Source organism: Charadrius vociferus, unplaced genomic scaffold, assembly GCF_000708025.1.
Source record: "Charadrius vociferus isolate BGI_N301 unplaced genomic scaffold, ASM70802v2 scaffold16, whole genome shotgun sequence".
In the NCBI taxonomy this organism is placed as follows: Eukaryota; Metazoa; Chordata; class Aves; order Charadriiformes; family Charadriidae; genus Charadrius; species Charadrius vociferus.
The window spans coordinates 1,971,967-1,988,811 of NW_009649167.1; the positions used below are offsets into that span (position 1 = coordinate 1,971,967).

General features: G+C 38.6%; 1 protein-coding gene across 3 annotated transcripts in view; it reads right to left on the bottom strand.

The window, feature by feature from the left end:
- Window positions 1-4,144: 4,144 nt before the first annotated feature.
- DCLK1 (doublecortin-like kinase 1) overlaps window positions 4,145-16,845 on the bottom strand; it is a 250,830-nt gene continuing 238,129 nt past the window's right edge. For 2 of the 3 annotated variants that reach the window (XM_009888394.1, XM_009888396.1), the window contains one exon: window positions 4,145-4,829. In XM_009888394.1, the coding sequence (XP_009886696.1) occupies window positions 4,665-4,829 (165 nt within the window). In that variant the 3' untranslated portion in view covers window positions 4,145-4,664. Of the gene's footprint in view, window positions 4,830-14,284; window positions 14,359-16,845 lie in introns of all 3 variants that reach the window. The other variant, XM_009888395.1, reaches the window with a different exon arrangement.

Genomic DNA, 16,845 nt, shown 5'->3' on the forward strand with positions numbered 1-16,845 from the left:
TAACAGTCTGAAGCAAATTAATGTATTGGTTGTTCATTAACAAGTAAACAGTTTCTGCTACAATGTCAAGGAAAAAGAATGTGTTCATTAATATGAACAATCTTCATCTACAAAGATGATTTACACAATGCATGTCATGAGATAGCTTTCCCCTAACTAGTACACTACCAAACTGAAAAGCTGATTCTTAGGACTTTCTTGAAATTACAATATTGTTTGTTTACCAATAAGAAAGACAGTCTCAGTCACCTATGCCACCATTGTAAGCTCTATAGTAAGTACTTAAAAAAAGAGAGATTTCTGGAATCACTTGTGGAATTAATAAAATTGATAACTACAGACTTACACTGCATCAATGATACATATTATTCCTGTGGTAAGTTAAGCTAAAAATAAGATTAATTTGGTTATAGAAATTCCTTAAACAACAACACTTAAATTATCTCAAACTTGAAATTTTTTCAAGAATTTTCTGAAAAAATCAGCAAACACTGGCTAAAAAAGCAAAGCAGTTTGGATACACCAATGTAATCAGCATGCCTAGTGCTTTTCTGTTAACCCTCTGAGTAGAACCATAGTATTCTGGATTTTTTTGTACATTAATGCTATGAAAATTGTTAACTTATGGAAATACTGATTTATATGTCATGACTCAATAAATCATGTTCTAAATATATTTGGGCTAGGCACCTCATCTAGCGAGCGATTCATCCATCCTAGAATTTTAATTATCCACTAGAGAAGCCAGTCTCTAGCAACTGTAAGGGAAGCTTAGATGATTGCCCGAGATTAGATGCTTTACTCTTAGACGGATACGTCAAGATGAGACAACGCCCAACTCAGTACCGTTTAACTAATCCTGTGCTATCACCTATCAGTACTACATTTTCACATCAAAGTTTGCTTACTGCATGTAAGCTTACTAGAATATTGCACTTAGATTGGAGTCCACGTTACCACCCCTTACATTTCATTGAGAGGAATTAATTAAGCTGGAAGTGACCCTGTTCTACTCTCTTGTTAATACTAAGATCAGATGGATAGGCGTCTCCAGAGACCAAATATTAGATGACCTGAATCACCCTTTGGAAGTGCCCCTCTCCATCTCCTTGGTGATAGACGGTGCCTACCACGACTGCCATCCATCTCAGCTAACTGCATAGGCTTGGTGGGCGGCAGTTGGCCTTGTACGTGTAATAAGCATTAAAAAAAAAATAATTGTTGTCACATTTAGCGCCAATACGACACAATGGTTCAAAAGGGAAATGAAGAAAGAAGTCAGGAGGACTGTTATGTATTACAGCAAAATGACCATAGTGCGCTATGTGCTCTCCCAGATTATCACATTAGAAATAGTCTGTTATCTTTGATTTCTTCTTTTCACTGGTGTTTCAAGTATTTTTAGGGCCACGTATTCTGTCTTCACTTACCCCCAGGAATTCAGAGGTTAGACAAGAAAAGGGGCAGTTGCTGCCAAACAAGCCCGAACCATTATTATTTCCATGAAACTATACATATATATACATATATATGGTTATATTTAAAAATATATATGGATATATTTAAAACCATCATGAAAGCCACTTTTAAAAGAGTTTAAATATTCAGATACCTTTCCCTGAAGCCTAAAAAAGAGGCTATCAGCAATTTGAAATCCAATCTCTCACAGATCCAAAAATAACTTAAAATAAATATTTTTATAGCTATGTTCATAAAACATGAACCAAAGATCAGAAACATATAAGATGCTGGGGATGAGTAGGGATTTCAGGATCTAGGATTATTTTTACATACATTTTAAGTAGTACAAGATGGTGTAAGATGAAGGAGCCAAACATCTTATTTTAATGATAACCTTGTATTCCAAAGCAAAGCTAAGCAAAGGTGATAGGAAAATCCCTGATGGGTTTTTGAATAACATTTCTCATGCATTAGGTGAAGCATTTTTTATTTTTTTTCCTCCTGACTCCCCTTTCTAGTTAAGAAGAATGAACATTGGCCTTTGCAAAATTTTCACAATAGTCAAGAAGCATGTGGTATTAATGGACACCTGTTTATTACTAAATGTATGCCTTGCATTTACATGGTTGAGTTGTATCTCTTCAAAAGGGAAGGCTGTGATATAAATGTGGGAAGGGCAATGATGGAAAAACATGTGTCAGATCCAGACCTACTCTAAACTGACGCAGGTAACTGGCAAGGGGAGATTTACCCAGGCTGGGGGTTTGGTCTTATGGAAAAATAATCCCTGTCCTATCCAAATGTTATCAAACTACAACCATTAATATCACAGCAGCAATGGCTGTGCCTTATCTACCAAGGGTTGGATAGATACGCAATGACTCTAGGGTTGGATGGGCATGGTCAAAGATCTGCTATGGACACAGCCCTTTCCAAAAACTTAAAATCTGAAAACTTATGTGCGGCAGCTCCTTTATCCCTTCACCTCTTGCCCCCGTGGAGTTCTCCAGCAAGATAGCTATTTGCTTCACTCGGGTTAAGATGTGGTTACTCAGGCTCCAGACAGAGTAACTGAGACCATGCACGAGCCTTCTGTCTGTGGATGCACATTCAGAGATCAGAGATTCAGAGTTTCCTGATGATTTAGGGTGATTTGTTCTACTAAGCTCATAATGTGAAGCTTGGTGTCTGATGTAAGCTTCCACCAACAGTTCCTTCTACAGTCAATGGAGTGAGAGCAATAGGTGAATCAAAGCATGAGTCCTGCCTGAAATGTGTGCCCATGACTGGTGAGATGAACCAAACCTGGAAATGATCATCTCTCTGTATTACCAAGGAATTCTGGAGATCTAGTTCAGACTAAATGTCTCACTTTTAGATTATTAACATTGGGTGAAATTAACTGCATTCTGTATGAAATACATGTACCACTTGTGTGAAGACTCACAAGATGAAATTCCTGTATTTAAAATCTTCAGAGCTTTTAATATATAAATTTTCATGACTGGGAGAAGGAAAGATGCATTTCAAACGATGGAGAAATGAAATTATTTCAACGTTTCTTGAAATACGGTTCAACTGATACTTCCAACTAGAAATGCAAAAGAGCATTACACTAACTCCAACAAGCTGCACAACTGCTCATAGGGACAGTTCCATGAGCAAACACAACTCAGAATGGAAGTGGCACTGTGGGCAACTTGCCCTGTTCCTCCAAAACTTATTTATACTTCCCAGCGAGATAGAAAAGTCTGCATACCTTTTGGGGCAGCATATTGATATTTCTGGTGGTATGACATGAAAGAAAGAGAAAGGACGAGAGGAAAAGAGCGGGGAGAAAGAGAGAGGAAACGGCACTTATGTGACTTTTCAAAAACACTGGGAAAACATTTTAACTTTAGAGGGGAAAACTTCAATTTTATATGAGTAGTAACAGAAAGTATAAATTTCATAGTGGTTTTTACTTTAGAATAGGATTTTGGAAGTTGCATTTTTCATTCAAGTGAAATTCTGAGTGATTCTATGATAATTTTTCTTTCAAATTATCATATCTGAAGCAAGTCTACAAAATTGTAATATTTCTGTGGAAGCTAACTTTATGATAACAGTTAGATAAAATGCTATAATGCTGTGTTGAGGTTTTAACAAACCAGAAATATGTATACTCTGTGTAAATGCCCATTTTATTAAATATTACAAATAGAAATGGTGAATAATTTTTAGTTTCTCCATTCTAAGACAAAACTTTCGCTAATTCAGTTTAGGCTTTACATATACATTAAATGACTTGTATTTTCGCCAATTTAGAAGTACTCTAGCTATTTTAAGGGTAATTCTCATCAATGTTAATCTTTAAAAACGTCTCTCCCGGAATAACCAGGTCATGCTGAGAGGATGCCTGTACCTTGCTGAATGTGAGGCAAAGGAACCAGGAACTTCTCAACTGGATCATTACATACTATTACATGACAGAACGTGTCCTCAAGCCATTTCTCAAGACTCTGCATTGTCATTAGCAGCAAACGATGTGGAAGCAACCTTTTATGGCTATCATCATGTCATCTTCTGTAAACTAGGAGGCTGCCCTAAACTGAATTTCACATTTAGCCTGTATAATATGCTCCAACAACAGTCACTCCCTGTGGAAGTATGATGCAGGTTTAGAACGAGGTGCTGTAGAAGATACTGTTTGTTTAATTTTATTTTCATTTTTAAAGCCTACATTTGTAACCCCTAAGCAATAGTGCGTCTGATAGTGTTTTGGCCAGAAACAGGCAAGGAACTTTAGGGTAGTATAAAAGATATGTGCGTATAAAAGCAAAAAAGCCAGAATAAAGCCCTAATGTGGGTTGTCAAGATTTAAGATGATCGTTTACTCAGAGGGTTAACATGTGCTAAAATTACATACTGCAGTTCCTAGCTTCACTGATGAAAACATTCACTGCTTCTATCTTTAAATAAAAAAGCAAAATAGCCTTAACCCTTTGAGGATCGTATTAGCAGCAAGTTGCAATCTAAACAGAGAACAAGTATTTCAATCAATTAGGAAATTATTCTTACAAAGATTCTGTGAGCACCCTTTTGTGTTCCACCATCCCAGCGTTTACTGCTGGATAGATCAGCTGTAATCACTTCACACAGGTCTGAAGGATTTTCAGGGTCTCAAAGGGTTAAAGCCAAGACTTTTGAGTAAAAGTGTTTTATTAAAAGGGTGAGTTAGGTGAGCGAACAGTCTCGGATGAACTTGGTGAATAGTCTTCCGATTCGGAGTTGAGTTCAGGTGGAGCTTGCTGTGCCTTATAACGTCCCCTCACATCCTGGTTGCGTCTTCGTCGGAAAACCTGCCTCTCCTTATCAAGAGCGGTGGTCTGGCAGGGGCATAAAATAAGAATAAATGAAATTAGGCTGTGTGTGAAATGCAAAGCTAATGAAAACCATGAGTTTTTATGTGGCCTGCAAATACCAGGGATTATAAATGTTCAGACCAAATTAAACCTGTTCTGTCTCAGTCGGGTCTGAAAGGTTGAGCCCACAACATAGCTAAATGCTTTTAGAAGTGCATTTCCCAAACCTTAAGAGGTAGCGTGACATCATCAAGCAGATACAGTACCATATATATGGATGCCATATGTTCTACTTCTGGATGCTATTAATTTCATCCTTTAATAGATTCAAATTTCAAGCCAAATACCAACTGACCTTCCCCCCACCCTTCTCAAAGTATAAATCTGTTTCTACAGGCAAGGCAGAGATGTACGCTTGTCTTTGATTTGACCTAATGAAGGCTGATACACACTCACCCATGTTCAAGTCAGTGCAATCGGCTAACAAAGATGGATTGTGATGAAGTTGTCAGACAAGAGAGAAAAACAAACACCGAAGGGAGCTAGCCCAGCTCTTTGACACCTCCTCATGCCGCTCAATGGATGTTCTTAGGGAGAATGCTGAAGAGCTCTGACGGAAAGACCCGTTTAGCCTGAGCACCCTGTCTCCTCCTGTTAACCAAGGTCCATCGAATTAAATACTCCACTAATTTTATCTAGGTCTATCTAGAAAAGGGGAAGAAGAGTGTTTACTTGATGGGCTTTATATTTTGATCAGTTTCTGTCACTGTTGAGAACGCAGGTCTTAATAATACGGCTGTGACTTCTAGCCACATCCTTTCTGCTGCTTTGTCTGGCACATTTACGAGAAGAAACTGCAATCCAGGTAAGGGCAGCCCAAATCTGGCCAACAATTTCAAGCACGGGACTGGGTTTCGCTGTTTTCTTCATTACCGCGTATTAGACTGCAGTCCCCGAAATCGCTGTAAAATTACAACTTCAACAGGATGGCCTTGATTCAGCAAGAGCACTTTGACACACCGTTAACTGCCTTCTGAAGGAGGGCTGCCTTCTTAAGACACAGCCCGTGGTTTTTTTGGAAAAAGCAAAACGGGAAAAGGCAGGAGGCTAGTAAGATGACATACTAAATGCAAACTAATATCTGATCATGGCACCGGAGACAAAGATAACTTTGAGAACTGAACAAGTTTAACTGCTAAGGCTTGTAAAATAGTATGAAAATCTCCATTTAAGAGAATGCAGCCAAAAGGTTATTCTGCTTCAAAGGATTTATTGTTTTCTCTTGAGATATACATGACTGATTTCTCTAAAAAATTTACCAGTTATAGTGTGAGCCTCATAGGAGAGCAGGGATGTATTTATAGCCAACATATTTTTGAGAACAAAATGAAAACTAAATCCATCATACCGGTGCAGAATAGCATTATAGCAATCCCTGCTCTAAAATAATGCAATCAGCATTCAATAATGATGTAATAGAGACAGAAAGATGGACAAGAGTACAGAGCTACTATATAGCAAATGGATCTAGTTAGGCTAAATTGCTGAACTATTGTTTTTGTGTCTAGAACCTACATAGCACTACCTTAAAGGGGTAAAAAATTAGCGTCGATAAGTACATCTCTGTATTTTAAATAATAATTGCTACAAAATCCAGTACTTCTCATCTGTTAAGAATTTCTTTGTTTACTGCTAATCTTTTGGTTAAGCGCTCTAATTAGTATTTTCAATGCCCTCTACGTTTCTTAGCCTTGAACCAATTCAGTTTTTGATTATTTTTTAATGTGAAACAGAATACCTCGATCTTTTACACACGGTGAATATACTGCAAACGGTATGTAATTCTGTGTGAAAATTGAAAAGAATGGTATATATTACCATTCTATAAAATACAGATTTCCATTTAAAATATTTTTTATGCTTACGGGAAATAAGTATTTATTTAAAGTTTAAGCCACATCACATCATCCTGTGATAACAGATACTCTCCTCTGAGAAAATCCAACATTTCTGGCCAAATAAACAAAAATACATGTATTAAATTCAAAATTTATTTTTTAAATCTGCTACATGAGAATGGTAAATATATGTGTAAAAACTAAAAGCATTTAAAATTAGATAAGTTACACGGAAGTGAATACTCTTGCATAAAAGATTATTTTTGAAATTTAACCTAGGATATTGCTTTTTTAAAAGGACAAAAATATGAAATTGCAAAACTAGCTAGGTAACTAAATATCAGGACATTGTTTTAAAGATGTCTTTAAAAAATAAACCCCAAGATACTGCTTTTCTACTATTTTGGGGGAAGCTTTGGGGGGTTTTGTTTAAATATATTTGTTTAAATACACATAAAGGCACTTCCTGCCTTGTCAATCAAAAACGTTAAGCAAAAAAACCCGATCATCCCACCTAATCCAGCACCTTATGCCGTAGTTTGTAGGACTATTGTAGGAATATTTTGTAGGAATTTTTTTTGTAGGAATATGTTTGTAGGAATATTTCTGGCTTCCTAACCCTTCAGAAACTTCCTGAGATATTTCGAGACTGTTTTTCTTTGCATGTTTAACCCAATTCTCCCTTGAATTTGATCTAATTGGTCTTTATAAAGGCATGCTTGTACACTCAGGGGCATTATTATGCTTAGTCTCCTGGGCTGCGAGACATTTAGAGCCTTTCTCACCCAAAGAGCTTATCGAATAAAAATGTATAAAGTCACAGAGAGCTAAAGAAGGGAGTATTTATCTAGTGAAAGTAAAAATACACAGACCATATTCTAACATTTAGTGTTTCATACGTCAGAACCACAAAATAGGTCAGTTCTGGCCACAGACAGAGCACTCACAAGCCCTACAAGAACTTGCAAGACCCGACTTATTCTGCCTGATGTTACGATGAGGTTTTGCACCTCCAGTGTCTATTACGCTGCCAGGCAGAACGGCCACTCTGCGTTCTGCACAAATGCTAGTTTTCATTGAATGAGGTCACGATTCTTTTTTACCGGCAAATAATTGCAAAATATGATAGATTAATGCTTTGGAACGCTGCGGAGATGGCAAGATACATTTGAGTAATGACTGCATGTGTTTCCTAAGTGCAATTTTCACCTACTGTACCTTCTTGTGCACATGGGCATATTCAAAAAATCAGCTTTTTCATTATTATTACTGTTTGTATAACAAAGGCCTCTTATACGCATTGCCTTGGTTTAATAGATTTATTATTTCATCTACTATTCAGCTGGGTGGTTCACCGATGCATGAACCAGTCCATTATGGATTTCCAGGGCATTTCTACTTTAAGCTACTCTTTCAATAAATAATAAGAGGATCTGAAGTGCACTTATGCTTCACAGGGCTGCTAATCCCAGATTTTCATTATCACATTTTGACTTTTTTTTTTTCCCAGCTTGAGGTGAGAGAGTGAGAACTTTGAGCACTATATGATAGTAATGGCAACTGAAATGTAAGGGTAGTGTTCTTATTTAAGATATGCGGCTGTCCTCTTACAATCCATCTGAGGAAATGTAGAGCTTCTTATCCAGCAGCAGATAAGTGGATTGCCTCTAATAGTTTGGTGCTGATGGGTCTGAAGCACTTCATTAAGCACTAATGTATTTTGCATCAGCATTTAGTAATCCTGACACCCGGCACCAAATGGTTAACAAGCCGGTTTTGGAAATGCATTTAATTTGAAGTAATGGAGCATTATTTTAAAATCATTGTTTCTGTCACCTATATACTAAGGTGTAGTTAGCGTTTTTCCAGGATTTTGCCACAGGGAATGTCTCCTTCCTGATTCCTATGTCTTGATGTCGCAGGACTCCTAAGCCATGCAAATTCTTTTTTCTTGGAAAACATTGAACTCTGTGTTTATGAACAGACATTCAAAATCTACAGCTGCTTTGATATATATGTTGGATTTGCAGTGGGAAGCACCTTATTTTAGCTGCGGGGTGATATTTTCTGTCAGGTCAGTAATTATTGGATTGAAGTAACTGCATTTTATGAATGTGAGCAGTGACTGTTTTTCTTTTCACTTGTCTTAATTTAGTGCTGGCCACCAAATATAGATATATATTCCTTTCATTAATAAAAGAACATTATTGTGCATTTTGCCTCTTAGCCCATCCATTATTCATACCAGCCAGGAGACTGAACTGGGATGCAGCTGTTCACGCATTAATCTAAGAAACCCTTCCCTTCACTCGCTTTCATTCTGCAGGAGCATATTTGCTATTTGTTTGTGGGTTTCGTGATGCTTTGTTTAGTGTGTGGAATTACACGGCCATATGTATTGAAACAGTGACATTTTTCTTTCAGCACGTTCTTTTATATACACGGATGTGTATGCCCGTATTTAAATGATCACACCTAGGTAATTTCATCCTGTTTCCTTCAGCTTCTGGCTAGTGACCTCAATACGTTGAGATATGTCACGGCAGGTTTCCCTACTGTAAAAATGAGCATTAAACTATGCTCGTGGCACGAGCCAGGCAGCCCTTCAGTCTGACCTTTTTTGTTTTTTTCCATGGGTTTCTCAGGTTATATATATATATATGTAAATATATATATATGTGTGTGATTGATACATGATTCAAGACACTTTTTGGACAGTACTTCAAACTTAGCAATGCACCTCAGTCCAGGAGTGAAAGACACACGTTATTTTTAGCCCCTCAGGCACAAGCTATAACTAAGTCAAGTTACACGGTGATTTGGAGACGTGCAAATAACCACATCGAGGGGACAAATTAATCGAGTGGATTTGAACCTAGACCTCCAAATACAAAAGGCCAGTCCTTTAGCGCACCATGTAACTTTGGGCATGAAATTTAGCTAAAATGAAAGTAAAAAAGAAAGAAAACCAAATCAATTTGATGTATGCTTTGTATTGTATTGGTGAGTGAATACAAAGACAAGTATTCTACACGTATAACTGCTGAATTCATATTGCTATATTTAAGATTGTGTTTACTCTTTGACATCCCCCCTTTTTAAAGAAGCGATTCCTCAGCTGGTTTCAATTACACGTGGAAGAGACTTAGTGCCAAGTTGTTTGCATGGGTGAATTTTATTTATAGTTTGTAAATCAGTTGTGGTTTTCTTAGTCAAAGAGCAGGAGAAGAGATTTTAAATAAGTTTAGATGTTTGCCTGTTTTTACCAATATTCGAATTACAGAGGGTTTTATGGTATTATAAATGGCACTTTACAGATAGCAAGCCTGATTCCCAACTTCCTCGTCCCACTGTCAAGATGTCTGGCTGTAACTTTTGACTTGAAAGTGTATTGTATCCACTCGGGACAGGTGTAAGTAACTCGACAGATGCTTAGTAATGGGAATTAGGAGCCAAAGGCAGAGGATGGAACTACGGATTTTCAAATGAGCTATTCAGATACTTTTTTAACCGTGACAGTGAGAATTGTATTTTTTAAATCAAATATTTTATGAATTCACTATTGACTGGGCTGATGATTTTGTTAAGCATCCAATGTAACTCACCTCTTTGCTATTGTCATTACATAGATAAGATCATTAATGACTTTCCCATACATTTCCTGGGTTTTATTTTGCTTCTTTAGCTTTTATATAGGGTCTGTGGATATATACAAAATAACACACGCTAACATTTTATACTAATATTCCTATACTAATATTTTCTACTAATATTTTATGTTAGATACACCCACTCTGGTGCTGCCTTGATATTCTGAATCAGCACAGAAAAAGCAGAAAATTCAGCCCATTCGGTCAGTAGCAGATTAAAATAATGTTAAGATTCAAACATTAACCAGAATCAGTGAGGAAATTTGGGGTCAAAGAAAACATTGGTAAGTTATGCAAAGTATTGCCTTCAAAATGTGCTGCCATTAGGAGGAACAGGTAATGCAGCTGAAGGCAGCTATGGACAGGATACTGCAACATTTGGGGTTCAAGGTAAGGCTTGAAATACTCTTAACATTCTGAGTTAGTTACAAGAAAGCCAAAAAACTGGAGTTACTCAAACTGTTAAAAGCCTCAGCTAAGTACATATTAAAGAAAAGCTCCTTATAAGACATTAAATCTATCAGTTATGATATTTCTGAAGGATAAGGCAGGTGCCATTTGGATTTTTTTGCGGTCACTGTTGCTAAGTTCTGGTAGAAGGGAAATTACAAAAGACAAATGCATTGGGTGTAACCCTTTTACAAAGAGATCTATCAAAGCACGGGCTGACTTTGGACCAAAAAAAAAAAAAAAAGAAATCCCAAACATAGCACCTCTGCTCAGAGATGGGTGATCTCTGCTGTCTTTGACTTGAGTTGCAATTTGGGGTGAATGAAGATGTGATTGAACCATGGGCATTACCCACCTGCATCAAGGTTGGCTTTCCTGGATACCAAGAACAACAGTTTCACCAGCCTTGGGGCAGCGCAGACTTCAGGGCTTTAACTGGGACCTCCAGGTCTCATTCCCTACTAACGCTGCTTTGGCCTTTTCTGCCCTTCTGATCTCAGGCTTGATGTCCTGACGGTATTAGGTGAACTGCTTTTAAAATGTGTAGCAGTTTGGGCTCCAAATGATTTTACTGATTTGGCCTCTGTGTTTTTTCTGTTCCTCGTATGCAAGGAGCACTGTAAGGTTTTCCAGGTTTTATATCTCATACCTGCTATAACAAATATTACTGTACATCAGTTTTGTTGTACTTTAGTATCTCAAAAAAAGTCACTTCACTTTTGCATTTATCTTACTGAAAGTGAATAAAACAGAATGCAGAACGAGTGCTCAGAAAATTAGGACTCTGAGGCACTTTGAATAGGAAAGTCCTTTAGGCAGCGAAAGGAAAAGGTTTTCTGGTTGACTGAAGGAGGAAATAGTGCCATTTAAAAAGATATTTTAGCAGACTGCTAGAAACTAGGGATGAAAATGATCAAAGGAGCAGAGAAGGAATGAGTACTTTAACACTAACAAAGGCAGAATAAGTTTTCCTTGGGACCTGCTTTCATTTTTCGCTGTACTTGTGAATTCAGGTTCATTTTCATGGGCCTGTGCTAAATTAACTGTTTTATAGATGGCAATTGATGAACCTTTTCATATGCTTTGCATTTGCGCTCCTAAAAAGTAAACACTTGCTATATCGAACCGGTTTTATTTAGACTAAAACGTTGGTCACTACAGCAGTTGGCTGTTTCTTGGAGATGAAAGAGGCCCCAACACAGGACAGGGCTTGTTCAGAGGTACCCCCTGTTCGAGCAGTTCCTAATTAAGCATCTACGCCTGCTCTCCCAATTTGCCTTTCCACACTAGGTGCCCTGTTTAGAAAGCACTAATTATAAACATTGTTGTTACTGCCCCCAGCTGGAAAACAGAGCAGTTTATGTATGAATAAGAGAGATTATCGCCCATCTGCTTCAGCCCATTATTCAGGGATATGTCATTTTGTATGCTGATGGCAGCCATTACTACTGCTTTAGTCAGATGGCTTTCTTTTTTTTTTTATAGCGTTTATTTATTTTCCAAGTTGCAGAATTAGAGCCTTCCCCACCACCACCACCTCCACAAAATGCATATGGTTTGTTTCAAAACCTGGGCTATGCAGTTAAACTGAGTCAAGGCCAATCTGCGAGGAGATGCTCGCATTTATCGCAGGCTCCTGTTTCTGGTGGTCTGCTCCCCCTGAAGCTGGGGCTTCAAAAGATCCAAACGTTGCGTATAGCAAATGGAAAGAAAGATTTCTTTTCTTTTTTTTTTTTTTGGTGTAAAATAAAAATAGCAAAGCAGAGAAGGAGTGTAAGCTGATCACGGATAGCAAGTAAACTCTGGGAAGATAAATAAAGCTCATGTGAGCCTTCCCCCTGTTTTACAGAGGAGGTATTAAATTGGCAACTATTTGACAAGTCCTGCTTGACACAAAATGCCATCTTTCCTTCATGAGCAGAGTCCTCTAATACTATCAAACCCACACTCAGCTAAAACTGGACACCCCGGCCCCATTCTGCCCTTCTGCAAAACCAAAAAGCACAGCTGCTGTGCTGCCGTCTCTCGGCTGCGTTACAGGGCTGGAGCCTGCGACGCACGATGCCAAGCGACGAGATAGACCAGGCAGGTTTTGCTATGTCCTCCCAGGTCACCATAGGTTTATAGCCACCAGCGCAAGTGCGATGGACTGGAATTACAGGTACTGCTGCACACTCCAGCGCTTGGAGTCATTCTCAATTCTTGCTAGCCAGCTGATGGATGGCAACTACTTTTTTTTACTTTTTGCCCGAAAAATTGGATTATTTTTGGCTGTTTTTTTTTCTTTTTCTTTCCCCAGAACATCCATATCAGGATCTACTTAACCCTCAGTGTGCGTTTAGGGAACTGTTAGGTTTGATGGAAACCGTGCTGTAGCCCGATCCATGCACTCGGTGAAATGATCCAAGGTGGGAGTTTTACTTGACTGGAAACATGTGCAGTGACCATCTCTGCTGTTTCGCTAATGCGGTTAATTTGCTGAGTTTTTCCAAATACCTCACAGACGAGTTTTTAACGGCTTCAATCACTGCACTGTTAGAAAACACAGGTTTTGCAAGAAACTTATAAAAATTTCTCCAGCTATCAAAATGCAGGTCTTGTGAGTAACAAGAAGGAAAAAAGCCAGCAAATAACCACTTGATGGAAATTCCAGGACTCTGGATTGATTGAGGAGGTGCAGAGGCCTCGTGTGGGCTATCAGACCTGGATCCCTCCTTGCCCCCACTCCAGAATAACCCCCTCCCGCCCAGAGCCCCATTACATCATACAGGTTGAGCCAGCTAACGACAACCCTGGCACAGTTACACAATGAAGAAAAATATATTCAAAAGACTCATGCAATATTTAAAAAAAATAAAAATAAAATCAAAAAAATAGGTATCGGAAGGGTTTTAAAAAGAAAAGAGAAAGAATGCATTGTTAGAAACACAAGCTTACCAGCACATACAATGCATTGTATTTCATTGAACTTGGGAGAGTTTCTACGGACCGCGTTGCGTGAATGCATTGTTCAATCTAAGGTAAGGATTGTGTTTAGTGGGTTTAAAATGACAGTATATAGCTCCACATCTCGCATGGAAAAAGAGGAAAATATATGCTGAGAGCCTGTTGCTGCTCCATGTGTTTCCAAACAGGAGCGCAGGGGAAGCAGATGCCTTAACAAGCAATAGGGAGGGGGAGGGTGCGTACTTCAGCATATCTAGTAGATTTTCTATATACACTGTCTTTTTAACTATAGGGGAAATTGGTACTGAGCATGTGCGATGAAAAGAAAGCTGGCGATGTGGGTGTGAGGGATGGGTGAAGAAAGGGAATGGGGGGGTGTGGCATCTCAATCAAGATTAAAACGAAACTGATAAAGCAGCATATGGACCGGATAACAAATCAAAAAGCATGTTTATCCACTGAAGGAACTGGTTAATGGAGACTGCCAGCACGTTGCCATGGAAACACTGACTGTTGGCGCTGCACCATCTCATACCTTATCCAATACATTCCTGGTTGTTGGTAGTAGTCCAAAGACCCTGATCTCTTGATGGTAAACCCGTGGTCCAGCTGAGCAGAGAGAAACGGGGCAACTCAGTGGATCGACATTAGGCTAAAGAATTCAGACTCCAGAGCAAACTGTTCCTTATTTAGTGCATATTTACTATTTTCACTTTCAGAAGGCACTTATCTAACATCCTAAAGCTATGTACCGGAGACGAAAACAAAATTGAAGGAAAAAAAAAAAAGTAAAGAAAGAAAAGAAAAAGATACTAACTCTAGATTCGGTCTTGCTAAATGAGAAGCCGATTTATTCAGACTAAAATGGAGTTTCGAAATAGGTTACTTAATGCATAATGCATTCATTTAAAAGTCTGACAAATATCTTGTTACCTCCAAAGACAGAAGTGCCCTTTTAAGTTGCACATACCAGTAATGGAAAATTATCTTTTGCAATTAAACTGAGAGGTTTAATAATTTAAAAAAAATGCAGTGCAACCATCACAAGGAGCAGGCTAGACAGACTACACAAGGCTTAAATTAGACTGCTTCATAATCATGGAATGTGTAAAGATGAAAAGAATCAGGTTTTGATACCCCATCAATCATGGTAATTCATTTCTAAAAATGCGTTAACCTTGGAGAGTCGGACTACTCAGAGCCATGAATAACATTGTTTATCATTTCAGCTTACACCTCATGCTTAAAAAGATAACAGTACAAAACTACTCGGTTTAAAATTGCACCAATTAAAGTCAAAATGGAAATGAACTTAACATTGTGTCCAGGAAAGTGTGCTCATGATATTACTTAAGGAATACAGATCTTTTAAGTTTAGTTTATCATTAGCAGAATCATGTGCAGAGGAACAAAGAAAATGCGTTGTTTTCTCTAACCCTTCTGTGCTGCACTAGCAGACGTTGGAGACATCATTTAGCTGAGTTAAATAAAATTTTAGGGGACAATATCTTGAGGGAGACTCTGCCCGCTTTAAAATCGTTAGTTGCCAAGATTTTCACATTTTGCCCTATGAAGAGAACGGGCCATTTTGTGCTTCAATAGGAGCGTGGCATATATTTCCAATACTGATGACAGTTTGTAATTCTAAATTCAGAAAAGCAGTTCAACACATTTCCAGTAACTAACCACTTCAAGGGTAGCTAGGAGCTAACTGCAAATTTAAATTTTTCTTGATGACTGCCCTGCAAGTGTAGAATTTAATAATTTATTCCATTTTGTTAAAACAATGCCGCTTTCATCTTATTTAGAATTATTTAAAGGACGTTTTCTGCTTGAAACCATGAGAACCTTGTACCTAGAGTTAATTTTCTGCTGGCTTAACTACACCGGTCTGCTATTGCCATCTACTGGCTTCCTTGTATGCTGCACATAAAATACACAAAAGGGATGTTTTCTTAAAAAGCAGATCCAAAATACTGCCCTAAAATCGAATAGCTAAAAAATAATATAGAGAAAATGGGGAGAGTTGCCTCCTAACACGAGCTGAAACAATTTCGTCGGTGTGGAAACCCTGCCGTGAGAAACCCGACTGCGGACAGTGACCCCAGGACAACACAGACAATAGATGGGAAGTGACAGCCAAGACACGGGTTCATCTTTAAGCCAAGCAAAAACTCAGAGACTAAAGTTGGCTTCTCTTCCACGCCATCCAAGAAGTCCCACCGCTAAAAATGCCGCTTGGAATTTGTAATTTTATTTTAAAACCGGCAGAACGCAGGGCAACAACCCATCCGCCGCCTTCCCCTTGCCGGAGTGAGGGCAGCGTCGCCGTGCCCGTGTCCCCAGCCCAGCTGGGACCCTGTGAGAGGCAGAGAGCTGCATTGACTTTCTGAGCAGCTTTTATCTTTTGCTGTCCTACTCGATTCCTCTGAGTCTCCAGCTGGAGTTTACTCCCATTGCCAAGACAGAGACCTCATACCTTCTTTAACAGAAGATTGTCATTAGTCTTTTCCTCTGTCTAAACAATGGCAAAAACACAAGCACAAGAGTGACGACATACAGGCAAAGCTTTAACACTTCAGACAAGAACACAAATTAAACGATGTTCGGTTCATACAAGGAATTACAGCACACCTCTGAATCACAAAAGCTTTCTTAAAAAAATTATTTTGTCTCTCGGTCACTTTAGCCACTGCCACTAAAGGCCAGAGGGTACAGCCACGGGGTATTGGTTTGTGGCCAAAGAAAAAAACAATGGATGATATCCTTGGAGAAATGAAGGAAAAAAATCTACCCCCACATTTTAAAAAGGCTATTTAGTAAAAATCTGGCGTTATGTTTTTACTTCAGTATCTTTTATAAACACCATCGCAGAACTACAAAATACTGTTTCTATTGGAAAGCTGTAGGAGAAACCTGATCCTGCAAATATTTTGGCACACCCTTAACAGTAAGGCGGCCACTCTGACACAGCCCGGAGGGGCACGAGCCCAGCCCCTGTCTCCTACAGAGACCGGTAGTCAATCCCTATGACAAGAGTTTAAGAACAGGGCAAGATCTTTCTCCTACATACTCTCCCATCAGCAAGCGGTGGTT